This window comes from Antennarius striatus, chromosome 3 (assembly GCF_040054535.1).
Source record: "Antennarius striatus isolate MH-2024 chromosome 3, ASM4005453v1, whole genome shotgun sequence".
Taxonomy (NCBI): domain Eukaryota; kingdom Metazoa; phylum Chordata; class Actinopteri; order Lophiiformes; family Antennariidae; genus Antennarius; species Antennarius striatus.
The window spans coordinates 22,665,997-22,692,781 of record NC_090778.1 but is presented as its reverse complement, the minus strand read 5'-3'; the positions used below and the strand labels follow the sequence as shown (position 1 = coordinate 22,692,781).

The window sequence follows — 26,785 nt, the reverse complement described above, 5'->3', positions numbered from 1 at the left end:
TTGAGAAAATTAGTCTTTTAGGTGCACGTTATAGTGCGGAAAATACTGTATTCAAAATTTTAACTGTGGGAAATTTCAATTATCTAAGCCTCCCATTGTCAATACAATCCCATGTGCAACATACAGCACACTACTCCACTGAGAAAGGAACGAAAGCAACAGTCTATTTAGCTCTGCTGAACAGGATGCAGCAATATGTGGTCATAACATTTCTTCCAAGACAGTAAGTGCGCGCTCTGTCTCCCTCCACCCCCCCAACCCACCCCCACAGATGTGTTTGCATTGGTGCTGCTCATCCCACTCGTCATATTCAGGAACAACACTGCTGCTCTTGTTGAGGCGGGTGTGCCTTTGACAGCAAGCACCCAGAGTGCCAGGCTGTGACCCGGACTGGGGTGGGTATGAATGGAATGCAGTTCAGAGTGACAAGGGGGGGTGGGGGGGTGTGACCAACTGAATGAGGAGATTGAGAGGAGGGCATGATCGAGCTACAACAGCATCTTAAAGGAGGGCGGAAGGGACTTTGCTTCTTCGTCATCACCTACTGCTCCCACCAAGACCCAGTCATAATAATTAACAAACTTGTTGAATATGCTGTTTTAATTTAAGAACAGATCATTTCAAGTACAGAACTTGATATAGGAGGAAATATTTAATGTAATGTAGAACATAAAAACATCACCATTTGTACATTAATGATTAGACAGCGTGTTCCACAACCTCCACTCCATCCAGATATGATGTTCAATGTGCATTCAAGTCATGGTGCACTATCAGAGCACACTAATGCACGTTTCATGTCACATCGACCTGGAATGCACTCTTCATAAAATACATAACGTCAGTCTCACAAACGCATCAACAGTTGGTTATTTCCTGGCCTTCTTCTTTAATTTTTCAGCATCGTCGTGGGCTTTCCTCTTTGCAGCCAACTTGTTAGCCTGTAGGAGGGGAATGAATGCAGTTCAGGTATTTCAGGCCAGTGAACTCTGGTGGGATTCAATGTGCTCCATGCATAACAGTTAAATGATAGTGTTAAACATTGTCAGACCCAGATAAGATGTCTGATAGTGAAAATAAAGGTTCCAAAGTTAAAAATGTTAAATATTTGTATACAAGACTGCATAAAAACACTTGAATAAATATTCAATCAATAAATGGGAACATACCTCTCGTATCTTCCTCTTCTTTCCAAACATGATCTTGTTGTAGAGGTACTTCTCTTTTTTCTTCATCATCATGATGGCCAGTCGTTTCTCCTCAGCTTTTTCCTCTTGCTCCAAGACTGCTGAGTTCACGACCTTCACTTTCCCAGGTGTCACTTTGACCTGCAGAGACTAAAAACGAGCAGAAATTCGCTGATGAGATTTTCTGTTTGCCAGACGAGGAAGATGTCACAGAGGGCAAAGAAAGTGGCCTGAAAGTCTCTCACCTTGCCCTGGGATTTTTGTTTTTCCATCTCCTTGAGATTCTTCTCAGCCTCTTCTTCATCATCATCATCTTCTTCTTCCTCTTCTTCATCCTCCTCCTCAGACTGATCTTCCTCCTCCTCCTCCCCATCCTCTTGTGATTGGGCTATGATGGAATAAAACGTAGCTACATTCACACTAATGTGGCTATGGCCTCTGGAGTTACAGTGACTTTCAAATTCTGTTTGTATTTAGAAATACTGTATGAACCTAAAACACTTTTGTGTTACTACACCCACGTCTTGGTCTGTATCACTGCCATTCAATGAAAACATACCAGGTTTTTCTCCTCGTTGCAGAGCCATAATCTTTAGTTTTTCGGGGGGAACATAGTCTCCATCCTTCTCCTCCACAAATGGAGAGAGGTGAGGAGGCAGAGTCACTCCCATGAAGTAGTCCTCTACAGGCAGAAGGACTTTGGCATTGACACAATCATACACCCACTGGGGCTGGATGTAGTACCTAAAATAAAGAGCACATGGTGTTAAAAGGTTTTGAAAACTAGAAATATCTTTTGACGCTTGTTGGTTATACTCTACATGCCCTTGGTCTAACGTGAAATAATGAACATATTTCTTATTATTGTACAACGAATCTTTTTCTGTCTCCCTTTGCTCCCTTTGTTCAAAGTTTCAAAAAAAGATACAATAACACCAAATTGATTGTGTCTTTTATCAGCACACTGACGTGTTCACATTTCAACCTGACACTAAGCATGGCAACAAAACGGTAAATATAATCAGGCTTTCTGTAAAATCAAAACTCTCCGAAAACAAAACTGCAGGGAGGAATGAAGAAAAAGGAGAATGAAGCAAGCAAAGCAGAAATATGACTCTAAAATGAGGCAGTGTAGAGACTGGGATAACGTATCAGGAAAGAGGAGCACATTTAACAAGAGTTCTTGTAATCAGAAATGCTAATTGGTATAAAAAAAGAAGCATTTTACTCATATAATAGAAGCATAAGATCTTAATGATTAAGTATAACAGCCCTTTACCTATTGATGTATTGTTTGTCGATAGTGGGTCTGTCAACAATGTGATGTGTAATGGTTTCATCTGTCATCTCGTACGTACTACCAATGCAAATAGACTTATCCCAAGACACCTCACCACCAAAACATCTGGAAAGAAATGGAAACACATCTGAGGGTTTTGTCAATGCTTTCCTATAAAAACGTCCAGCTTTTCTACAGCAGCTCCATCTCACCTGATGACAAAAGCCAGTGACTCTCTGGGTGCTTCTCTGTTCAGGAAGAACTTGAGGCCCTCAAAAAGCTTTTTCTGTGCTTCCAGCTGTTTCTGCTCCTTTTCTCTAGCCTCCATATTTTCCATGTCCTCCTGAAGAAAAGAATTAAAGGAGAACATTTTTAGTCCTGTGAAAATGTTTCACAACTCTACAAGATGATGTTTAATCAAAATCAGTATTTATGATAGAAAATAGAGTGAGTCATATTTTACCAATGGGTTTCTTACCCCTTCAACAGGAAACTGGTCAACCTGAGCCTCCTCCTCCTCTGCAGTAGAAACTACCCGGGCAAGACTGGAACTTAAAGCAGACAATTTCTGCACAGCCAAAAAAGACATGATTAGAAAACCAGTCTTTAATTTCATTATTCAAACAAATAATTACTTTCATATTTAATGTGTTGTCTGAAAATGACTGGTGTGTGGCATCTTGAGTTATCAAGATTAGACTTCCAAATTGTGACTCAGTTATTTAAATCAGCTTTTTGTAAAAAAAAACCCAAAACCTTAACATATGGGTTCTACTTAAAAAAGGAAGAGATTTTTAATGAATGTAATTTGGTTTGACAGATCGATACATGTACAGCAGAAATTTAAAGGATTGTGTGTTGACTATGGCACAGCGGAATTTCAGATTTAATGCCAAGGTTATTCTGGATTACAACAAGTGTGTGAGTGGTTTAATTGATCATTTAAATGACTTTATGAGAAAGATCCTCACTTCTAGATAACATTCTGAATCCATGGCATAGTCTTCCTCTTCCTTCAACTCTGACTCTGTTTTACTGTCCAGCTGCAAAAAAAAGGACAGACAACATAAACAAATGAGTGCAGGTGTGCTAACAGGTAATGAGCCAACAATTTCTATGCAAATAATGCATATTAAAGTACTATACTAAAGCCTGAATAATACTACGAGCTACCACAAGAGCAAATTTAAATTGTAAACACTGCATTTGCTATTCAAGTCATTATGAAAACAGCTGTTACAATAAAATGTATTTAAAATCAAGATACCTTTGGTGGATACTGCAAGTTGAGGGAATGATATAATCTGAAGTTGACAAACCCCAAGAGAGTAGTGTACAGTTCTGTGAAAGTTGCCATTACTCTATAGTCGACATCTGTTGGGTGCTGAAAGAGCAAAAAGAAAAGTGGATTTAAGTCTTAAAAAAAGAATTAATAAACACAACTGAGTACAATTTATAGCAACACATAACACATGAAACACACAAAACATCAAATGGTATTCAGTATAAACCAATCTTTGATGACACAAAGTATACAGTATTCTCAAAAATACTACGTGATAGACAAATTTATATTTTACAAAAACTAAAATAACAATAAAAGCCACATTGCTTTTGGTGATTTAACAAGCATAGTATCAACACACATTGATGCAGTGGGTAACATTATACACCTTTGATGCAAGTGTGCAATAAGTTTCAACAAGCATAGAAGATGAAAGGAGGCCAAGAACAAATACACTACTTTTTAAAAACTAAAACTGAAATTATTGCTAATGTTTGTGCATCATAAGGAACAGGTCAAAAAAAATAAAAATACGGTGACTGTATGTCATCCATATCATTATTAACTTACGTCATGAGCGAATTGATATGGCACCAGCCAAGTAATGAGCTGCCCCATTACCTCAGCTTGGTAATATAATCCCTTGATGGAGATGAAAACCTATCAGGGACAATCAAGAACCATTATATAACAAGATTAATAAATTAACTCAAGACATGTCATTATCACCTCATTAATTTGACTTATCTGACAAATAAAGATGTTTATTTTCTACTGTAAACGGACCTTTCTGAGTGCACGAGATGCAATCACAAAGTTCATCCATTCGACAGTGAGGCGTCTGCACAGCTGGATCGTCTGAACGTGACATTTTCCAGTACGGGCAAAGGTGGAGAAGAGGAAGCACATGCAAAGGGAATCATCAATGTCACGAAGAGCATCGATGAAAGTCGGATACCTAAAACAAAAAGTACAACGGATGAGATTTAATAATAGATTTAGTTTACTAGTGCTTGAAAAACAATGAGAAACATTCACTTCTGCTTATAATCTCTACTCTGATGAAAAGAAGAAGTCACTGATGCTCAGCAATACCACCCTGTGTTGAACATTGAGAATAACAATGTCACCTTTCTTTAATGATATGGTCCAATTTATAGGTGGGCTTGTTCTCTCTCAGTCTCTCCACAGCAGTCCACTCTGTTTTTCCATAGGCTTTCTTCAGTTTGCGCACAAATATCTAAATAATGAGAAGTATTTGTAATGAAAGCACTCTTAACATCTTTAGACATTGCTACACAATGCATTAGAGAAACAATTTAAAAATTAAAAGGTGTGCCTAGACAATTTACAATTTTTGACTAAGAAGTAGTTGATAAACAGATTGATGCACTGTACATTGGTTTGATAGCACTTTAAATTCTTTGTATGATGAAATCCCTGATCCACAACAAGAAACAGACCAGTTATATAGAGTATACATTAGTCAGTTATATGTTAAAAACCACACTCGCTAAATTGTGTTGAACTTCATTTGTATGGAAGGCCAAAATTTTCCTATGATACCTTGTATGCCCTGAACTTTCCAACAATTGGCTCATGCAGCAGGAAACGTATGTCTTTGAGCAGGTAGAAGGTTCTTGCAGCTGTGGAGCCTTTGTTCACTTTCTTCTTGTGTTTGGGCTCATGGGGGTAGATGCCTTTAAGGATGCACAGGCGCCTGAAATACAAAGACTTAATTATAAGTTAAATGGTTGATGTTTGCGTACTGAATGTGGTGTCCTTCTATGGGAAAATTTTTCACAATTTCGTGTGCCAAGCAAAACCCCCCTTTCTGATTCAAATCTATGGAATCGAATTTGTATTACAACACTTAAAGACAAGCTGCACATTATAAGTATTATGAAAGTACAATTTTTTTAGAACTGCTGCATTGATTTTAATGATGCATAACAATATCTTATAACACACACACATTAAAAGACACCATGTTCCAAGACTGTTTTTTGCATCTGTCAACTCAAAAGAAAGATGCTGACGTTACCTGAAATCTGGAAGACTCAGACTCAACTTCTTACGAGCTTTGTTTCTGGTGATGTAGTTGGTGGCAGAGCCGCTCTCAAACTAGACAAACCAAAACAAACGATCACTTTCCGTATCAAAATATTTAGTTATTGCATTCAAGTTGACGAAAGCCTGTGATCCATACTGCTCATTTGATGCTTTTGCAGGGAAAAAAAAACATGATCTCGCTAGTTTAGCTAGCAAGCTAATCAGTGTATTTTCGCAGTTCGTGTGGTTGAATCTGAAATTAGCCTCGATGTCAACGCTTACCTTTTTCTTTTGAAGTCCTCCCATTTGGAAAAATAACTCTCACCTGCCACACAACTAAAGGAATTTCAGATACTTTACAAACTACACACTTAACCAACGAACGTACACACAGCCACCATCAGCAGCCGTCGCACGTGTCGTCTGACATGAGCAGAGGAGGAGCTGCACTAATCAGGACCCACCGGAGACGACGGGTAGTCCTCTTCCTCGCCTGTGTAAAAATAAATTTCGAAAACACAGCTTCCCTTCTTCTCCTTTCACCTTTAGATTGTTGGTGTTACTGTATATTCATTCAAAATGCATAACAACAAAAGCTCAGTTAAAAAAGTGTTCAAAATGGAGACACAAAAAAATTCTACAAACTTTAAGGAAAAATGCAGAAGTGTGTCCATCTTGTTGAAACAATTGAGTGTGATGAACTAAAATCGCCTTAAAGCTGTCGATCAAAATAAAATGAGAGAAAAATAAAACGCATGATTCCACCACATGTTAGCCCCACCTCCTCCTTCCCTCCCTGTGTGACTGGGGCCAGAGATGCTCAGCAGGGATGCAGATTGGAGCTGAACAAGAGCAGAGAGTGGCAAAACATATACAGAGAGAGAGAAAAAAAAAAGATAGTCAGGTAGAATAATAATAAAATTAGATTTTACATGGACATCTGAGGATATGTGTGAAGCATTTCATAACTTCGTGATGGGGTTACAAGATTTTTTGAAGGAGTATTTCCTTGGTTTTTGGGATTATGAGACACCAAAAGTGATGGTGGTTAAAAACAGAACTCTTGGAGTCATATACAGAGGTGTACAGTTTCTTGTGATCACCTATTTCATCTGGTAAGCTTCACATTTCTGTACCTACTTGCCTAATGTATTTGCTAGATTGACCAATATGCATGATTAGATTTTTCCAATGATCTCTTTAGGTATGTGAAGAAAATAGGGATTAAGATTTTTAAAAATCCACTCTATATTCTGGAATCCAAAAACTGTAATTTTGTGGAGAAGCAAGGTATTTTCATTTACAGTAACTCAAAAGACACACATGTTAATTTTCCTGACCATGATAAGAGGTTTAATTTGAATTTAGGAGAGGTGTTTTACATATTTTGATGTGATTGTTCACATCACTATTATTTAAAAACCAAACTATTAAACTGCTTTCCATGAATTTAATATGCAGCAGTTTTGTTTTTATAGGATTCATGTAACAAAAAGGGAAAAACTGATATCTCCAATACAAATGAACATTTATCTGTCTGCTCTGTCATCCGGAAGGTATGTTTTCATAAGTCAGAAAGCCTACCAAGAAAGTGAAACCCGTCCAGAGAGTGCAGTTTACACACTCATGAAAGGCACAGCAGTACATGGAGATGACATCTTGGACACTGTAGAATATGCGCGACCAACAGAGGTGGGTCATAAAGAATTGCTAAAGAACATCTAATCTTCTATACAGTCAGAAAAATCATGCCTTCACAGCAGATTAAATCCTACTTATACCAAAAGTAATGTAATGGCTTTTCCATTACAGGGTGGTGATGTGATTAGCGCAATATTGAGGCGAGAAGTTACACATGATCAGAGGCAGGGAAACTGCCCTGAGGTGAGAGGACAACAAAGGCTTTCTCAATGCATGTAGTTACACAAACTCATTTATTTCCCATGACCCAGCATCTCATTTGTTTCACTTCAGTTTTTCCAAGTTGCCAGTGCCAACTGTACAGCAGATTCTGACTGTATCCGGACGAAGGACGAGTTTGATGAATTTGATGGCCATGGTACAGTTTCAATTCATTTCTAATTCTTTTACCTTCGGTTTAAAATATTGTACTTTAAAACAAAGGTAAACTGCAATTTAGTAAAATATGTTTTAAAATGTGTCTGTCAGGCAGAAGGACCGGCAGATGTGTTCAGTATTACAACCACACCTTCAAGACCTGCGAGATCAGAAGCTGGTGTCCTGTTGAGGAGTATGCTGCAGTACGGTAGGGCAGATGATCTGTCAGAAAAGAAAAAACTTTAATAAAACAGGAAAATCCATATTAAGAAGCAAGGCAAAGACAGACGCTCACACTTGGAATGATGGTTTTCACAGAAATAAGGAAAGAACTTTGTCAAACATTTTTTTAAGCATCAGTATCACTGATGTATATCAAAAGTGTAATTATACTTAATATAATTTTTTTATATGCAGTGAGCTGAACATGGTTTCAAAAAGGATTTGATAAAACAGTTACCATGGTGACATTTATGAAAGTGTGAATAAAGTCTAATTATAATGAAATGAAAAAGGTTAAAACAGCGGCTGTAGATGAGACGATTACAGTCATCTCGTGTACAAGAAAATGAATGGATGGATGGATGGATGGATGGATGGTTCTAAAATGGGTCTGAGGACCAAATTGTAATAACACAGTAATACCTGGCTTCATCAAGACATAGAAAATATTGTAGATAGTATTTTCTTGTAGACAGACCTTGATCTTTCATAATAGTGTTGGGGAAAGTTAAACTGTGTTACAACAGTGTGTATTAGTAAAATATAATTATCCTGACCGACTGGTGTCTTCGACAGAGAGCCACCATTAGTGGAGGCCATCAATTTCACAGTGTTCATCAGGAACTCTATCCACTTCCCCAAATTTAAAGTGTTCAGGTAGAGTATGTCACATTCTCACACACACACACACACACACACACACACACACACACACACACACACACACACACACACACACACACACACACACACACACACACACACACACACACACACACACACACACACACACACACACACACACACACACACACACACAGGAACTGCAGAGATTCCTCTTATTTCTTTGGCAGGGGGAACATCAAAGTTGCTTCAAACAGGCGCGACATGCAGAAACATCTCAATAAATGTCATTATGATGAGGAGAAAGAGCCCTACTGTCCAAACTTCAAACTGGGCTACATTGCTGGGAAAGCAAGGGAGAGCTTCAGTGAGCTTTGCAGGACTGTGAGTTTTACACCACAAAAAGTTTTGTTTCGTTAACGAAAATGTGGCTTGTTACACATCATATCCCTTAATTGGAACAACAATTATATTCCCTATATTATTTTGGAAATAGCACCCAGATGTGTTAAAAATGACTTTGCCAGAGTTCAGTTCTTCTTACCACCACTCCTCTTTTTGCCAAGGGAGGAGTCATTGGAGTTTTCATCAACTGGAAGTGTAACCTGGACATCGATCCTTCAAACTGTAAACCCACATATTCTTTCCGTCGTCTTGATCTCCGAAAGGATCAGGCCAACTCAGGTTACTACTACAGGTGACTTTTACTTCACTTTTTTTTAACTGTGTTTGTCTCTTTCGCTTGTAGAAATCTTTTGGACCTTAACCTTTGCCCTTGCAATTTCTGCGTTATTGTCTAGGTTTGCCAAATATTACAATAACAATGGGATAAAGTCTCGAACACTTATTAAGGCTTATGGCATACGGCTGGATGTCATTGTTCATGGACATGTAAGCAGATGATCATAACTTATAATTTTACTTTCAACTGATTACTGTATATTGATTGTCATCATATTAGTTTAATTTCTTTTTCAGGCTGGTAAATTCAGCCTGATCCCGACCATCATCAGCATAGTGACCGCTCTGACTTCAGTCGGGGTAGTGAGTAACTATCAGATTTCTCTGCACAATCTTAACACGAAACAACTGTATGTCGACCACAAACTGCTTTTGTTCCGTTTCATTCTTACTCTCTAGTGTACCATCATCTGTGACTGGATCATGCTGACGTTCATTGACAAAAATGAAATCTACAGCGAGAGAAAGTTTGATGAAGTTAGTAAATGACACCTCAACACATTGAGATCTGTACTTAGGGTAGTTAACCCTCCATTGGGCAAGTGACTATTTTTTGGTAATTTTATTTTCTATGTGACAAAATGAGGAATGAAGTTTGTTTTGTCCTCGGGGAACACTCTAAGGTTGATTTTTATTTTATTTTACAATATTCAATGAATGTTCAATAAAGAGTTAAAGATTATGTTCCAAATTCTTCAAAAACATTTTTTTAAGAATAATGAAAATATCTTGAAGTCCACAATTTAGTTGTAATCATAGTATGTACAGTATGAAAAATCAGAGAGAGAGAAAGATATCCTGCGTTGAGACTATATTAAAACTTTAATGGAGATCAGTTTTGGAATGTTTGCATTATCAGTTGAAAAATGTCCTACCTTGCAAAAGTAAATAATATGGAAAAAAAATCCTGTATCTACCCCAAAGTTCATTTCTGACCCACATCTTGTCCTTTACCTTCAAATTTAATTTGACCAACCAACCAACAGCCAATGATGGTAATATAAATCATGAAACTTATTTGTATATGTCACATTTAGATTGTTGGTTCTGTTGGTTCTGTCATTTACAGATTGTCAAGGAGCCCCCGGTAGCGATTTCCACAGAGCTCAGTTACATCGACAGCTTTGGCTCAAACCATTCAGATCTGTCAGAGGGTGTGGCGCTGTGACATCATCATCATCATCATCATCATCATCATCATCATCATCATCATCATCATCATCATCATCATCATCATCATCATCATCATCAGAAGGCGGACTCTCCCCTCAAACAACTGTGGCAGTGATGGCGAGTATGATGGAGTAACAGTTGCAGCTCTTTTTCAAGTGGGAACATACAGTACAGTGTATGCCGATGGAAAATTTCTGTAAAACAGCTGGTCTTCGCAAAGTCTCCAACTGTTGATTGGATTCAGTTCATACGTCGTCTTACTCCTTGATGACCCCAACAATGCCCTTGTTTCTTCTGCCCTTGAAATTACTTCGGACTTCTGCAGCACTACCAAGAAAATATGCTCATTTTCTTTACAGAAACACAGAAACACTGGAGGGCTAGAAACAATAACTATGTATTAGAAAACTCTACTCATTCTATAAATATATTTCAATAAATGTCCTTTACCCACACCCGTGTGACACCATGAGAGTATACCATATATTTTTGACATTTATTCCAGGAAATATGCATTATATAAATCATGTTTGAGGAATCGAAATACTGTGCTTAAATTCTTTCATCCGTCTCTCCGATGAGTTCAGCGTAACTAAAAGAAGCAGGAGGAAACAGTGTGGAGAAGCACAAGGAGAGCAATAACCAGTAATTAAATAACACCAACATTTCCCATAAAATGGATTCTCTAATCTGATTGTGGGGGAATGTGAATCCATTTGGATGCTTGAAAGCAGTACCAATGTCAGTGGTGAAGAGACTGAAGATTCAAGTCTGCAATATCTGCAGTGATGGATGGAGTAACATGATGGAGTGTGACATTTTGATGTGAAAATGTGTTTTTGACATGTATGGAGCTAAAAATATGGGTTAAATCTTCATAAACGGTTTTCATGTAAGCTCAAGACCTGTTCTCTGATTTGTACATAGAGTGGCTGACTGTTGAAAATCCAAAGCATTTGGTCACAGGGCATTTAAATACACTTATTCCTGCATTTGCAGCAACATACAGTGAGATACTGATATAATCTAATTGAGCCTCAGACCAGTGTGAAATAGGATTACTGTACATGTGGGGGAGAAGAGTCAAGGTGAGTCATGTATCTATGGGGTAATGAGGTTAAAGCGATGGAGCTGCATGGGTTAACATCACAGGAATCACTGACGACAAATGATTTTTAGATATTCAGCAAAAAAATAATAAAATGTGTAATTGTAAAGAACTTATTCTGTTCATTGTCAAAAATGCTCAATTTAATGTATTAACATGTAAAGACTGATGACATGAGAAGGAAACCCCCCGAAATTAGAACTCATAAGAAACCATGGTTACACCAGTGCAACATGCATTTTGAATGTCCCAGACTCTTCCTTATAAAGCTTTGTGTCTGACATGTACTGAACATTCTGGTGTGGTGACCATGTGACAGTCATGTGACTGTGACAGGAAGTGACCTCTCCAAAATGATGGTATGGCCTGTATGCAAATTTCAAGGAAGCAGCTAATTTCAAAAACCTATTTTTTGGTACTACAGGTAATTTCAAACACATTTAACAGGTTTGATGCTTTGATAGAATGTTCTTTATCACTATCGACCTGGTCTGACCATAGTTGTTGAGAAAATAACATCAAACAACTTACAGAAATAATGTGACATATGAAACCTGATGTGACCCATTTGTCACAACAAAAAATATTAATACCGCCCAATTAATTTAGCTGTTTCAATTACATTGAGTTGAAATATCTTCTGATGGTCAAATAAAAGTGTAGTGAATAATTAGAAAAACAAAACAATTTAAAATATCATCCCAAAAGAGCACAACTCTAACAATGATCAAATGGGGTCCTTCAGAGTTGCATTGCTCTTCAGCATTTAATTTTTTTTGTACAAATAAGGCTTTTAGGTCTGTTCAGTTCTCTGTAGCTATGACAGCTTATTGCAAATGCCCCTAAATAGGCAGTTATTTATTTTTGATGGTTTGCATACTTTGTAAAACCAAATCGATGAAGAATTTTGTTAAACCTTGTTATTGTGTCACTTTTTATACATGTTATGGAAAATGCTTTGCATTAGCAAGCAGTAAAAACTGTCAGGTTTACTTATTTTCAAATAAGGAATATGTTTACCACTCATGCCCGGTGTGAAATATATGTAGCAGCACAGATCTTTTGTAATACAGGGTGTTATATAAAATAATAAAAACTAGAAAGGAGTTCTATGTGGTCCACTTGGTTGTGATATGACCCACATAATTTTTCTGAAAGAATAAATGGGTGTGGGTTCTTATGGGTTAAGGAAGTTACACTAAAGAAACGGAATGGTTAATATTTATACACGCTGCAATTAAGCGGCATCAGACATACTTTATGGAGTAAATGGGAGTGAAGTCGAGGCAGCTCAGGTCACAAGTCAGAACGGAAACATTAATGACTGAGTAGAAAGAAGACTTATTACTGCCTAACATGACTGAGAAGTGAAAACATTCAGGCTCACAGCTGAAAAAAACATTTATTGATATTTAAAATGTGAAATAAACACACAGATAATTTTACTGGGACATTATTTTGGGTCCAAACATTATCTACAGGAAAACTTTCTCTCCTCTAACCCTCCCACATCGAGTTCCTGATGGAAAAGCCTTAAACTTCAGGGCATCAGACGTCGTCGAGGTCGATGGACGAGTGCACAACCGGGGAATGTTTCTGCCAACGGGAGCTCTGACATTCACTGAGATCTCTGGCTGATCTGAGGGCTCATAACAAGCAGCCAGTCAATGGTCTCCTCCAGGAATCTCATGTTGTAGTGAGACGCTATGTTCCGAAACACTGTGATCTGCTCTGAGAAGCTCTTTAAGTGAGAAGAGAAAACAACAATTAGAATAAGGTCACACGTGTTTCATATGTTTCACTGCTTTTCAGAGGAACAACCTTGGCTGGGAAGGTGAGATCAAAGTCTCCGGCACAGCTGCAGTAAAGCGGCATGTTGGCTTCTTTCACGCCTTTACATTTCTTACAAACCTAGAATCACACAAAGGGTTTTTCTCAGGGATTTAATGAACATTTATTTATTTGACTGCTGAGGTTTAACCAGGAAACATGGAGAGAGAGAGGGTGGATGAAATACAGTCAAGTAGATGATAATATTTTATTTTCTTACCAGGTCCTGCAGTGTGTAGCTCATCAGCTTCTTCTGCAGAGCTTCTACCAGAGCCATCTCTATAGACTCAGTTTCATACTGGGCCTGACAGTTGGAGCAGAACCACTGAGCCAACACCGAACCGTCCTGAAGAGAAGACAATGGTTATCTCAACGGAACTGATACAGGTTGTCACTATGATGCTCCTCCTCTCACTTGTGCCACAGAGGGGTCCTTGCAGAGGTCAAGATCGTGACAGAAATTGCAGTGGTGGCAGATGACCTCCGGAAGGATGTAGGAGTTGCAGGGGTCACGGAACTGGGCCTCTTCGGAAAACTCTCCGGTGTCCACGAGACGCAGGAGGTCTCTTTTCAGCTTGTTCACTTGGTTAGTGATGTTGGCATCCAGAGAAAGGACCTGAATAGAAAACCAGATGGAAATGAGAAGCTTCAGCTATTTTCCTTGTGTGGTGAGAGGGAAACTTGAAAAGGTGGCGACATGCCTGGCAGACGTATTTTATAAACTCCAGTGCTGGGTTGTTTAGTGTCAGGTGAGATCCAGGCAGGACTGGGAACATTTCTGAGGGATGGCTCACGCTCCTAGTGCCCGTCACCTTTTTCTGAATCTTTTGAGTGATTGTGAAAAAGTTCTGTGTCAGCTCACTGGACACGTATTCCTGAGAGAAGGTGATCATTCCTGTGGCAAAAAACAAAACAAAACACAACATCACAACTGAGAGGAAATGTATTCACATACATTAAAAGATCCCATCTTAACAGACACTCCACTCTATGAACGCAATAAGAACTTCTTAATAAGCTTGATGGAAGTCGTTAGTAATATAAGCAACTATCCAAACACCATCTTACCAGGAAGAGCACTCAAGTCTCCTGCTGCCTGCTGGGAAGCCTGACTGCCTCCGCGTCTCTTGATCGGCGTTGCCCCAGGAGTGTTGCGTCTCAACTCCTCTTTCATGCTGTGGTAGACTGCTGCAATGTAGGCTGGCATGGAGAACATGAGAGTGAGTAGAGAAAAGCAAATGCAAGAAAATAAAAAGCTTTGTCTGCATTGATTTCTATTTTTTACCAGACACAATCATGAGGAAGTATTTTTGACAGGAGGCACTTTGGGGAAGGTATTGCATGATATTCCAGTTGCTTTCAATGAGCTCCTCCACTTCATCCGTCTCTTCTTCATTATTGTCTTCCTCTGCTTTGTCCTCATCTTCATCTTCACTGCCTTCCTCTTCGTCCTCCCCTTGCCTATCTTTCTTCTGCTTGGCTCCTTCCTAAAATATACCATCAAGAAGACATGAGTTCTTCTTCTGATATTCAAGTATACTGTGAGTCTAAAGTTCAAGTTGGGATTACCTCTCCATACATGACGCTGGGAGGAAGTTTCCCCTTCACACCGCCGTGATTGGCCGGATCCATCCAGAGCAAGAATTCCCAGCATCGGGAGAAGGAGATGGATAAGGAGTGAAAGATTTCTTTGGAGTGGATGCTGGAGGATAAACAGACAAAATCATTTTTTTTCATGTTAGCAATATGAAGGAAAGATTTTTAATTATTTTAATAGTGTGACATGTTGAGTGAGAATTCTAAGAAGGAGGGTTGTCATACTTGTGATGCCTACAGTTAAAAGCATCATGATTTACTTGATTGTTCGAGTAAAAGCTGGAACCATTTTAAAATGATCACAATCCCATGAGATATTTAGCTTCAGATTGAAATATTGATATAGTGGCTAAACTTAACTATTTAATTTATCCTTTCCATTAGTCCATTAGTTTCATCTTTTAATTTTGCTTTATAGGACTCACTTCCCTTGATGGAGACCACAGCATCATCTCCGACTAACATGCAGCGGCTCTAATGGATAGTTTAGTTGTTTTTCTCCTCTGATTTTAGTGTTCTAATTTTCATCCTTCAGACCACTGAAAATAAAGAAATAAGCATTCTGGCTCAGCTGTCTAACACATTGAAAGGTTTGTTTGTTTTATGGATGCAGATATGAATTAATTACGCCTTTATTACTGCTGCCATTAAAAGCAACACTGGATAGAGGTGGAGACATGATGCTTCCACCAGTATATAACCATGATAATGCAATCAGAAAGAATTCATGTGTCTTGCCTTCAAGGAAACTCAGATTTTTTTAACTGTAACTGATTCTTATTTTTTATAACTATTTCCTGATTGTTCAAGCTTTAGTGATTTAGTGTTCTGACAGGCTGAACTTCAGTAACCGACCTGTTAGTGATATATTCTACATAGCCGATGGCGTCATCTATCCTCCGTTTTTTAGTGCACAAGATGATCCTGTTGAAGTTTCCGTACACCACAGTGGAGCCAAGACGTTTGAACTCTGAAACCAACCTGAGAGGAAAACAGGACATTTATTAATGTGAGAGGATGATGTCACTCCCACGTATGTTAAAAGTTATATACATTAGAGGGATTAAAGAGAGATCAAAGTCAATAAATCCAGAAATAACGGATTAAAAATTGTCCCCCAGAGAGACTGCTAAATGTTGGTGTCATAAACAAGTGGCAGATATGAACATGAATAAATAATAGAGTAAAAATGATGCGGCACTCACTGTATAAACACCTTCTTCATCATGTTGTGCAGGGTGCGGTGCAGCGCAGGGTCATAGAGCAGAGACCTGGGGGAGCGCAGCCAGCGGTAGAAGTGCATCACCTGGTTGTCTGCGTACACATTGTGGTACTGTGTGATCTCTCTGACCCATCCTACCACCATACTCTTCAGGATCCTTCTCGCACAGCACAGAGGAAACACTTAGGTAAGCAGAAGCCCAAAAATATCAAGTAGCTTCCTTAAAAACGAGAAACGTCTAAAAGCCCATTTGGTATGTATGATGACTGTTTTCACACCTGAAGGTGTTGGAGCAGAGAGCCGTCTCATCATAGCTGGCGAGCGCACTGGCGCCCTGGTTCCCTGACATCATGTCCTCCAAGGAGGCTTGTTGGATCACGTCAAAACTGACACCCAAACTGGCTCCGCCCTCCATGTCGTTGACATGTTGCGATTGGAGAATGGTGTTCACCGCCAGGCTCTGCAGGTCCAGCTCCACACACACTGATGGAAACAGCAGCGAGATCACACACAAATACAAATAAAAACACAGCGCTTTACCGTTCTGTTTTCTCTCTCCGAGGTTGGGGTACCTGTAGAAAAGCACCCCTGAGTGTTGATCTCCACAGAGCCTCTGTCATCACTTTCCATGACCAGACGACTATCATCGACCTCTTTTCCCCCCAGGTCGGGTCTGGCTGTGGGCGAAAGCCACAACAGGTGGTTGTGTTTCCGTAAATGTCTCGCCAGGAACAAGTCGGAGCCGAAAATGGACACATCCTGAGGTAAATTCCCAACAGGTAAGTGGTAATACCTGGAAATGAAAGGCACCCCATTACTTTTAAAAGTTCAAAACTGTCTTGAAACAAAATGCAAAAATAAACGCAAATAATAGAAGTATTATAATATATTTGGTACCTGGCCATGTCGAATGCCTGTGACAGGCAGCTGTCCAGGTTGAGGTAGTGGCGGATCATGCGCCGGCCACCGTGGCGCTGCCAGTCCAGCACGTTGTAGTTGATCTCATCGACCACATGAACCGGAACGACCGGGAACTCCTCCAGCACCGGCATCCCCGCTGCCAACCGCCGCAGCTCCCAGTTCGACTGCATCGCTATGAGGGTGGGCCCACGACGCTCCTCCTGCAAACACACGCAATCGATGACGTCCGTGCAGATATGAGCGAGAGGATAATTAGTAGTTTAAGTAAATCCAGCGGCGTTCTACCTTGTAGTTGAGCAGTATACGCTGGAGAGCGCGGTAAATGGCCTTCGCATCATTTTCAGCTCGGACCTCGAAGCTGTGTTTCTCTGGAGGAAGGAGGTCCTCTGTCGTCTTCTCCAGGAGAGCGGTGCGTTCAGCCGTGTAGAGATTACTTAGGTTGGGCATCTGGTTGCTCCTGACCTGGAAAGATTAACACATAATTTACTTCTTTTTTTTTCTCTGTCAGCAGCGACGGGATGCAAGAGAGGAATTTAAAAAAAAGATATTAGAGAAAACACCAACAAGATGGCAATGGAAAAAATGAGAAGCTGTAGGGTTCTTACTGTGTCAAGAACAAAGATGCTGGCCTTGCGTTGAGATGGGATGAAGAGGCCGAAGAGAGCCTTGTGGCCCTGGCTGTGATGATACAGGTACATGTGGCGAACACTCCCTGAGAAGAAGGGAAACAGAATTAAATCAGCTCATTATATTTAACAAAGCTCATGAACAGGATACCATAATATCAGGTCCCATGTTAACAACTGTGAAATATCAGAAAATAATAATATAACGATGATAAGTGAGACAGGTCTTACCGGGTTCCAGGTAGCTGAACTGGGCCAGAGACCTCATCTCCAGATGCTCCAGCTCAAACGTGTCGGCCTCCCTGCCGGCCAGATGCCTCACTATGTGCTTGTTGACCATGCAAACGCATCCGAGCTGCACCAACGCTCGAAACAGCAGCGGGACCTAGTGGAGGTCACATTAATGCTGCAATCTGACTGGACTCATCGGACGTGTGCCTGTGGACATACCTGTGTCTCATAGACGCCTTCGATGTCGGGGGCAGAGAGGTCAGCGTTGATCTCATTGATGTGTTCCTGGTACATTTCCTCTGGGACAGAGTACTCATAAAGGTAGTACACTATATTGGAGCGGGGCAGCATGCGGTTCACCTGAAGTTACAAATTGTTGTTAGATAATCATGACAACACAGCTTTTCCTGCTTTACGATGCTTTTTCTTATGCTATGCCTTTTTGTATGTTGCTCCTTCCTCCTGTTTTGGAACTTTCTGATTCACGTAGAAAACTCGCGGGATGTTGAGCTTCATGCAGTGAAGGTCGTTGCCGATCACAGCCCACAGCTTGTACAGACCGGGCTGACTCGTCTCTGCTATCTGAGAGAAGCAGAACAACGCATGTGGTAAGATTAGATTCTTTGTTAAGCCACTCAAACGTAATAATGGACGTGATTTTTTTCCCCCCACCTGGACAATTTGCCAGGGCATGTCCAGGATGCTGCGCGCTGTTCTGCGGAGGAAGCTTCCCAGACCCGTGGTGGGGCCGTCCCTGATCACTCCTCCCCCCACGGGTTGGGCTTCACCATCAAGCAGCCTTCTCCTCTTCCTCCTCTCCTTCCTCTGCCTTAGCTGCAGCTCCCACTTCTTCTTATGGTATCGCAGCCACACAAGACGCTCCTCCTGAATATGGACAGAACCCAAACTTCTCTGTTTAAAATGGCCGTGTCGTTCCCATGGCCCATTTGTTGCTGTTGGATTACCCGGGTTTTTCCCATGGATGGGGGTGGCCCCAGGATCTCCCTCCAGGACTGAGTGAGCTCCACGTCCTGAGACTCCACCTGGCTGTCCTCTCCTTGAGAAGCCCGTTTCCTCTTGGTGCTGATGAAGATGGCCGGCTGCAGAGGCCTGGGTGGCCTTCCAAAGTCTTCTATGTCTGCAGTGTGGCCCGCTTCAAGAGGCTGGTGAGCCACCTGAGAAAGAAAGGGCCATTTAGAAACGGGGATCCGGAAGTCGTCCACTGATTGGGACAGGATGCTTTGCTGTAAGTTGAACCAACCTGTCTCTTTCCCTCGCTGGTGAACAGCTCGCTGATTTTCTTTTGCTTGTAGATATCATTTTTCTCCAGAAGTTTCTTGTGAAGCCAGTCAGGATGCTTCACTCTGGGTACAGGATTTTTCACCTGATGATAAACAGAAACAGAGTATTTTTTTAAATTTGTACACCAGCATCGGGTTGACTGTGAGTCCAATGAAAATTGTTTTCTACCTGCTGAAGAGCTGCAGGGATGGTGATGATTTTCTGGATGGCGCTGCCCAACCTCTCGATGTAATAGCTCCAATCAAGGATCTGGAAAGGAGGGAGCACAAAAGCATATTCACAGAGGAAACCAAGAGCTTGTGACCAAGTGCCCGACATATCTATTTATCAACTTACAGAGCGGATGTCCAAGTCGTGCAGGCTGGGCATCTTCAACCACTTACGAAGAAAATGCTTCTTCACGCTGGATTCTGCCTGGAAGATGGCCAGAGGGATGGCTCTAATGGAGACAAGTGAAAAAATACCTATAAATGAAGACCACTAACCTTGTTTATACACATAACATTTATCCTTGTGGAAAAACGGAAACATTACAGCTATAAAACCATTTTCATAAGTTTCATATCATTTGCCAATAAGATGATTCGAGTTTCACAATTAGTTAAAGTTTCAGCAGTTTAAAAATGTCATCTTTTTTTAACAGTTAACGTTTCCAAGAGTACTCCTTAATACCCTATGATTTAAATGTGACTTAATATTTTGCTACATCCAAATGAAGACGTATGGGTTCCTGCTGAAATGATCAGAAAGTGGAGCTGCTGACTCGCCTCTCTGTGACCGGTGAACCCTCTGGTTTCCTGGAGATGACGTAGCGGCAGCTCAGACCTGCATCTTTCACCATCTGGTCTCCCAGGAACTCAGCCAGTCTCTTGGCTGTGCTGATGGAGGTGGACTTCTGCTCTCCGTAGTCCTCCAGCTTCCTGGACATTGAACGATTCTCTGAGATCAGTTCAAACAACTCCACATCTGGCATGTTGGCCGCCTGGAAAACATTGAATTAAATCAATCAGCACGTGACCAAGACCTTAGGGATTCATCATTTAAAATAATATTTCTCTTAAAATTGACACTCCATTCATCAGGTACAGGTGACATGTGAACACAAGTAACTCAAAGAATGACTGAGATTCCTTTTAAAAGCAGTTGTAGGAAGCCCTCTGGTACCATTCGATCAGATTTTTACCTTGCTGTACAGCACGTCCAGCCAGTAGTCAGCCACTTTGGCCACAGAGGCGTAGACCTCCTCCAGAGTGGTGCCTTTGAGGAAAGCCTCAAACACAGAGGACTGAAAAATCTTGATGAGCTGGAGCTCTCCTCTTCTCTTCACTTCAAAACCCTTCAGCTCAGCCAGAGAGCCATCTTCATTAAACACGGCATACCTAAAATGAGCAGAAAGACTCTATAGTTAAATATGAATCTTCACTGATGTTGGCAACGTATCCATCCACAAATCCACTACTGCTTTACCTTTTCTTCAGCTTCTTCCCTTCCTCTTTCGAGGCAGGCAGGATCATCGCCAGGTAAGGTCCGTCCACCTCAAAGAAGATGCTGTTCTCTGACCTGACGGCATACGTGAGCGTGGCAGGGTCGACCAGCTCATGGTACTGGTCGTTGGTGAAACCCTCTTTCACCATGATGTTCAGCATGGCCCCAGGGTAAGAGATGGTCACCTTGGGCTTCTTCTCGTTACTTGATTTCACCACAAAGTTCTCAGGAAAAGTGTTGGGGAGGACACACCAGATACCGTCAGTGTCCAACTCAAGGGGCCTCCTAAGTAGAGAAGGAATGGAGCATGATGGGAAATATATACTACAGAATTTTTGCAGTTCATATACCGGGAAACTTCAGGACAACTGGGCCTGAGTGATCAAATTTATTTTAACGGGGAAGAACGTTTTACTGATGAGCGATTTCAAGTAAATATGGTTTAGTTTTTGTCATCAGTATACCAACCTGCAAAATAAACTCCATCTGTTCCAAAGTAAACAGAGAAAGTAAGACAAAAATTACCCTATTTGTTCAATGAGCTCTCTGGCCCGAGTGATGATATTGGCTCCGGTGTAGCACACAATGCCAGCCATCTCCATGGAGTACCAGCGCGCCCTGATGGCGAAAAACACTATTTCACCAGCAGTAAAGCCGTGAAAGCTGATGTAACAGTGTAAGAGGATAAGAGATGACGTGCATTTAGAAAAATGCATTTTCCTCCTACCCTTTCCTCATGACGTAGCCATAGAAGGAGTTGAGGATACATTTGTGAGCCAGCTGGAGAGAATCGTACAAGATCTCCATGTTTTTGCAGCGCTTCACCTCAGCAGCGTCTCCGCACTCCTGAGCTGCCGACAGCTTCTTCTTCCACACCTTTAGTAAAGATCGTAAAAAAAGTCAAGTACTTCTCAAAAAGTAATAGTCATGGAGAAAAGTTACAGAACACAGAAAATATTTAAAATTATGTAAAAAACTTAAAATAGTATAAAATAACACAATGATTGTTATTTCATTCAGTATCAATGCTAACCTTGTGGAGACCCTTGAACTCATAACGTCGATCTCTGAACGCTCTCACGGTATCAACATAGAAGGAGTTTTCTCTCTGACAGATGGTGGTAACTCGCTCCTCCAGCCTGGTGACATGGATCTTCTTGTAGGCCTTCTTACAGTAGTCTGAGCGAGAAGAGAGAAGATAGGTCAAGCTACACTTCGAAAACCTGTAATTAGAAGATGCGTATCACCAAAGTCCAAACAGGCAAGAAAACCAGAAAGTACCCGCCAGACGTTTCTTCTCATGTTTGGCCTGCTCCTCCCTGTTGAGTGTGTGGAAGGCTCTTGGTGGACCATTGGGGAAAAGTGGTGGGAACTTCTCGGACTCCAGTTGCTGCTGGATGCGGTGGAACTCGCTGCGGCTGGCGGGCACTGCAGACACAGGGAAGAGTGTGAATGACATTTCCACTGCGCTCAAGCCAACATGAACAGGTCAGCATAGATTTTCACACAGCGTGAACTTACTGATCTCCCCTCTCCACTGCCAGGCCATCCTCCTCTGGCAGGTGGCACCAGGTTTGTTGAAGTCACAGGCAGCACACGTGACTTCGTCGACCATGGCGGACGGCTGTGAATGTAGAGAATAAAGCATTTAATTCCATACTTTTCTTTGTATTTCATTCTACATCTTTTCTTTTTTCACCTGCAAGCGGTTGGTGAGAATAATGTTGGGGTACATGGCCCCCACATCCAGATGGTAGATTAGGGGGCACTCGATCCTGTTTGGAACCTCCTTCAGGGATGTCAGCTTCTTCTTTATTTCATCGCAAACCTTACAAATTACATAAAGCCTGTTATAATCCTGAGATGAGATTATTGGAGCAACAACGACAAAAAAAAAAAAAAGCTTAAAGAAACACACCTCATTAAAATTGGTGACTTGCTCCAAAGGGATTTTCTCCTCTTCTTCGATGGCATGACGCATCGTCCTTTCAACTCTTTGCAACAGGAAGTCAAACGCAGCTGGACTCTGTGAGCACACCAACCAAAAACATCTTGTTGAAAACACACAGCTGGATCTTTGTTTCGGTGCTTTTTGTAAGCTGAACTGAAATATACCATTTTGAAACGGCAGGGTATGTCACTGCGGAAAACTCCAGACTCCAGTGCCTCCACGTGTCCACCTACATAGGTCTCAGAGTCCAAGACGTGGCCATCGTCTGTCAGTTTGTTGAAGACCTGCTCCTGCTTGTTGGGAAAGATGATGTTTGCATGGAAGGCCTGCACCATGAGCAAAGCTTCACACAAAGTCCCCGAGCCTTTACGCAGCACCTAAATACAGAAGGAAAATGCTAATTCTGATATGAATGATTTCCAAAATGTGTTATTTATTCTTTATACACTCATTACTGTGGAATGAACTCTTAAACAAACCTCATCAGGCTCCATGGGGATAATGGTGCACAGGGCAAAGATGAAGGGGTGAACATATTTCATGTAGAGGTAATATGTGGCCACGGCGTCGGACACAGAGTAGGTGGCTAAAGTCTAACAGAAAAGCAGGAAAGACAACAAGATAATGACAAACAACTCATAAATACATAATACATTTTCCCAGCTAGTAAACCTGAATTTCTGTACCTGTGGCTCCTCAGTAGCCATGCGGCACATCTCCTCTGGGTCCAGCTCCACTGGGTCGTAGCCCAATTTAGCCTTCGCTGCTGCCTTCAGGTTATGACTTCCCACCGGGAGGTAGCTGTCTCTCTTTACCCACCTGAAGAAGAGGAGGAACAAGTTGAAAGAATTATTGATTCTGATAAATCACTAAATCTAAAATAGAATTGTTGGAGTTAAGCAAACCTCAAGCAGTCCATGTGGATGGCTTGACTGGATTTATACTCTCCCTGGCTGTCTTTCTGGAAACCAATCTCTCTGTGCATGCTCAGTCCGTGGAGGGCAGCCCGAGTCTCCACAAAAGGCCTGGAGAGAGTAAAAATAAAGTTAGAAAGGAACCGCTAAGTATCACATTACGAGAAATTAATGTAAAAAAAAAAAACAGGAACAGCTCACCAGTCAAAAAAATCTCCATTGTATGTCACGAAGATGTTTGGCTTGGTTTCTTGAACATGATCAAACCATCTCTGAATGAGAGCTGCCTGTAGCCAAAGCAGATAGCAGCATTACATATACAATATTTCAACAATACTTTAAAGAGCTTTGTTTTCTATTCACACTTAAATCTACTAATATATCTACTAATATGCAGCTGTGTACCTCATCATCCTCATTGAAAACAGTGAAAGGCCCCTCATATTCAGGCTTGGGGGTGAACTCAAAATCTTCGATGTTCTCAGACACGATCTCTCTGTTCGTGATCAGGAAGCCCTTCAAAGGAAACAAACAAACAAACGGAGACGTGAGACATTTATCAAAAGCAAATTAATACGCGTTATAAACGTGTGAAGTGGACTGAGACCCACCTGTCCATCAATCATGTAGGAGATCATCATAATTTGATCGGTTTCTGCGTCTGGGAATTTCAGTGGCAGTTTGGTTGTCTCAATATCAAAAGCCAAAACAACAGGGTCCTAGGAGAAAAACAAGGTTTAATGGAGTCACAGGTAAAAGTGATCCTGATTAAATCACATCCCACATATTAAAATAATCAATAAATACTCATACTGGTCGCTCCACAAGATCATCCCTCCGTACAATCTCTGGTGAGTAAGTGCTTCCTCTGTATCGAACATTATACCAGTGAGCCTGACAAACAGAGAGAGCGACGTTTAGAACAGCAGACTTAAATCTTATAGACGGTTTTCTAAAAAATTAGGACGACACAAATCTGAATTTACCACATGGATCTTGAGATCGATGGACAGTCGCACATGATAGGGGACATCATACTCTCTCATGTCCACTATGTTTTCTAACTGGTCTGAAATGCTCTTTAACACACCGTCCTCATCTGCTGAGGTCACGTTGCCACCTGATAAGGCACTGCAAGAAGTAAACGGGGTATCAACAGGTTGGTATTTGCACTGGAAATAACTGGGATTAGTGGTGATGTGGTACCTTGATAGCATTGAGGTGTAGGCGTCATTGGACTGCTCCCTCTCTCTGTTCTTGCGTACTGCTGGGGAGATCTCTCGTTTGACCTTGACGAGGTCGTCCACAGTGTTGAAGGACAGTTTGATGTAGTTTCTCTTCAGTCCAACTAGATGGTTCAGCTAGGAAGAGCAGGCCAGCGCAGATCAATACATAGTGGTGTTGAACAGAATCACATTATACGAAACAGAAGACTAAAAACAAAATCCTCACCAGGTCCAAGTCCTCTTTTGGAACAGTTTCTATCTTTGCGACCTTTCCTTGGAATTTCTTTGACAGGTATGAGATAACTTCTCTCTCGCAGTTCTGGCAATAAAGTTATCTTTAATATCTGAGAACAGATTATTACAGTTTGAACAGCATGTGAATAAAATGACAGACTTACCTTTTTAGTGGCAATATAAAAGTATGGCTTAAAGGGAAGGGCCACCTATAGAAATAAAATCAAAATATTTTAAAGCAACTGAAAAGGCTATTTAGTGAGGCATATTATGTAGCTGTGACTGTTCACAACAGGTGAATCTGGTAAACGTCATGTAGCAGTAATCCACCGAACACACCTTAAACCTACTTCCGTCCTCTTGAACAAAATAATAGTCCACAGCACTGATCATCCTCTTGTCTTCGTCCAGGATCTCCGTCTACAGTTCAAAGAGAGCATTTATTAGTCACGTTTTCCCCGTAAGACTTTAGACAGCTCAAACATGACACTCTGTAGGCGTACAGGATGCATGTTGATCAGCCAGCCTGTCTTCTCCCCAGGCTCTTTCATCCTGTCGAAACCGAATCGGGCGTCCATCTCGTCGGTGAACTGACTGCGTTCCAGCCGCTTGAGAGCGGACATAGAGGACCCATCGTCCCTGGTTCAGAAACACAGAACCAGACACGTTAAGGAAGCTCCTGATATCTGCTTAACGACTGACATTTATTTTCTATAAGCGCTGCCTAGAGTAAAATGAACTCACTGGTTCTCTTGATCTCCTCCACTTTGTCCCCGTTCCGCTTTGTACCTACCACTGTTCTGCAGAACCATGTTCTATCGTTCCCACCGGACACAATACTGATAAATAAAGTACGGAATCTCTGACTCTCTATCTCTGTCGATGCAGCCACATTTGAATATTATTTTTCGGTTATATTAAAGGATTTTCTCGAACCATCTCCCTCTGTTCCTGTCATGGGTCTTGTTTTCTTAATTTGGCGCGTTCCTGCTGTTACCGCGAGAAAGCTGAGCGGAAGTACAAAGATCGTTTATTGAAAAAGATGACATGCTCAAACAGGGAAAAAGTTTACACCATCACGGTCTCTGAAGCAAACCATGCAGTTTATAATTCCTTTCATGTCATATTCATTCAGATGTAAAGTAGTCTCACACTAAAAATGTCAAAAGTATTCAAAAGTAATCTGTAAAAGACCCATGTTATTTTATGGCAACACAAAATAACACAACAAAATAACACTTCTGTACTAGAACATAGTTGAGTGAACAAAGAAGCTAGCGCCACACTTTCGTGAGGGTACTACTGTACTGATTTTCAGAGGCACGCAACTGTCTTGAGTTGTGCGACCCTTAATTACGCTGAAATTAGTGTTTCAATTAACGGCGCCTTCGTTTAACGCCCAATAAATCGATTTATTGCACACATTTTCAAAGACATATGAAAACTCTTGTCTATATACGATCTTCGAAAGTTGTCCGTCTTCCTGGGCGGAGCTTGAAGTCCCACCCCCCTTCCAAC

At 41.0% G+C, this 26,785-nt stretch overlaps 3 protein-coding genes across 3 annotated transcripts; 1 reads left to right on the top strand and 2 right to left on the bottom strand.

The window, feature by feature from the left end:
* Positions 1-526: 526 nt before the first annotated feature.
* On the bottom strand, positions 527-6,226 carry pes (pescadillo). The gene is made up of 15 exons (XM_068310698.1): positions 6,086-6,226; positions 5,796-5,875; positions 5,318-5,471; positions 4,882-4,991; positions 4,538-4,709; positions 4,322-4,411; positions 3,734-3,850; positions 3,438-3,509; positions 2,945-3,034; positions 2,679-2,809; positions 2,467-2,592; positions 1,747-1,931; positions 1,433-1,575; positions 1,170-1,337; positions 527-941 (listed from the first exon to the last, which is right to left on the bottom strand). Exons 1-15 carry the CDS (start codon positions 6,107-6,109, stop codon positions 870-872), a joined length of 1,734 nt encoding a protein of 577 aa, XP_068166799.1. The 5' UTR covers positions 6,110-6,226; the 3' UTR covers positions 527-869.
* A 525-nt stretch (positions 6,227-6,751) lies between these two features.
* On the top strand, positions 6,752-10,701 carry p2rx2 (purinergic receptor P2X, ligand-gated ion channel, 2). Its single transcript, XM_068311610.1, has 12 exons — positions 6,752-6,918; positions 7,360-7,495; positions 7,616-7,687; positions 7,778-7,862; positions 7,973-8,069; positions 8,660-8,740; positions 8,938-9,091; positions 9,274-9,404; positions 9,508-9,598; positions 9,686-9,751; positions 9,848-9,925; positions 10,518-10,701. The coding sequence occupies exons 1-12, from the start codon at positions 6,752-6,754 to the stop codon at positions 10,614-10,616; spliced, it is 1,257 nt and encodes a 418-aa protein (XP_068167711.1). The 3' UTR covers positions 10,617-10,701.
* Positions 10,702-13,180: 2,479 nt separating this feature from the next.
* Positions 13,181-26,134, bottom strand: pole (polymerase (DNA directed), epsilon). Its single transcript, XM_068310905.1, has 48 exons — positions 26,012-26,134; positions 25,771-25,906; positions 25,607-25,687; positions 25,432-25,476; positions 25,260-25,352; positions 25,014-25,168; positions 24,794-24,938; positions 24,621-24,701; positions 24,419-24,526; positions 24,213-24,323; positions 24,009-24,094; positions 23,799-23,918; positions 23,580-23,712; positions 23,373-23,486; positions 23,058-23,270; positions 22,861-22,968; positions 22,642-22,770; positions 22,464-22,566; positions 22,224-22,370; positions 21,976-22,121; positions 21,670-21,818; positions 21,468-21,560; positions 20,925-21,227; positions 20,641-20,836; positions 20,225-20,439; positions 19,794-19,896; positions 19,626-19,706; positions 19,417-19,539; positions 19,121-19,330; positions 18,828-19,040; positions 18,594-18,737; positions 18,375-18,515; positions 18,156-18,309; positions 17,904-18,010; positions 17,584-17,760; positions 17,275-17,498; positions 16,950-17,170; positions 16,656-16,860; positions 16,361-16,534; positions 16,011-16,136; positions 15,129-15,261; positions 14,845-15,046; positions 14,628-14,759; positions 14,261-14,454; positions 13,975-14,175; positions 13,780-13,905; positions 13,551-13,640; positions 13,181-13,470 (listed from the first exon to the last, which is right to left on the bottom strand). Exons 1-48 carry the CDS (start codon positions 26,077-26,079, stop codon positions 13,348-13,350), a joined length of 6,882 nt encoding a protein of 2,293 aa, XP_068167006.1. The 5' UTR covers positions 26,080-26,134; the 3' UTR covers positions 13,181-13,347.
* Between the last annotated feature and the right edge of the window lie 651 nt (positions 26,135-26,785).

Excerpts from the sequence above, each read along its gene's own strand:
- p2rx2 (XM_068311610.1), top strand. The coding sequence starts at position 6,752 with ATGTGTGAAGCATTTCATAACTTCGTGATGGGGTTACAAGATTTTTTG. Across the intron at positions 7,863-7,972 it reads TGATGAATTTGATGGCCATG|GCAGAAGGACCGGCAGATGT; the intron begins GTACAGTTTCAA and ends TGTGTCTGTCAG. Across the intron at positions 8,741-8,937 it reads CCCAAATTTAAAGTGTTCAG|GGGGAACATCAAAGTTGCTT; the intron begins GTAGAGTATGTC and ends TTTCTTTGGCAG.
- pole (XM_068310905.1), bottom strand. The coding sequence starts at position 26,079 with ATGGTTCTGCAGAACAGTGGTAGGTACAAAGCGGAACGGGGACAAAGT. Across the intron at positions 22,371-22,463 it reads GCAGTGGAGAGGGGAGATCA|TGCCCGCCAGCCGCAGCGAG; the intron begins GTAAGTTCACGC and ends CTGTGTCTGCAG. Across the intron at positions 15,047-15,128 it reads CCAGCGTCATGTATGGAGAG|GAAGGAGCCAAGCAGAAGAA; the intron begins GTAATCCCAACT and ends GGTATATTTTAG.
- pes (XM_068310698.1), bottom strand. The coding sequence starts at position 6,109 with ATGGGAGGACTTCAAAAGAAAAAG. Across the intron at positions 5,472-5,795 it reads CTGAGTCTTCCAGATTTCAG|GCGCCTGTGCATCCTTAAAG; the intron begins GTAACGTCAGCA and ends TTTGTATTTCAG. Across the intron at positions 2,593-2,678 it reads TCACTGGCTTTTGTCATCAG|ATGTTTTGGTGGTGAGGTGT; the intron begins GTGAGATGGAGC and ends ATTTCTTTCCAG.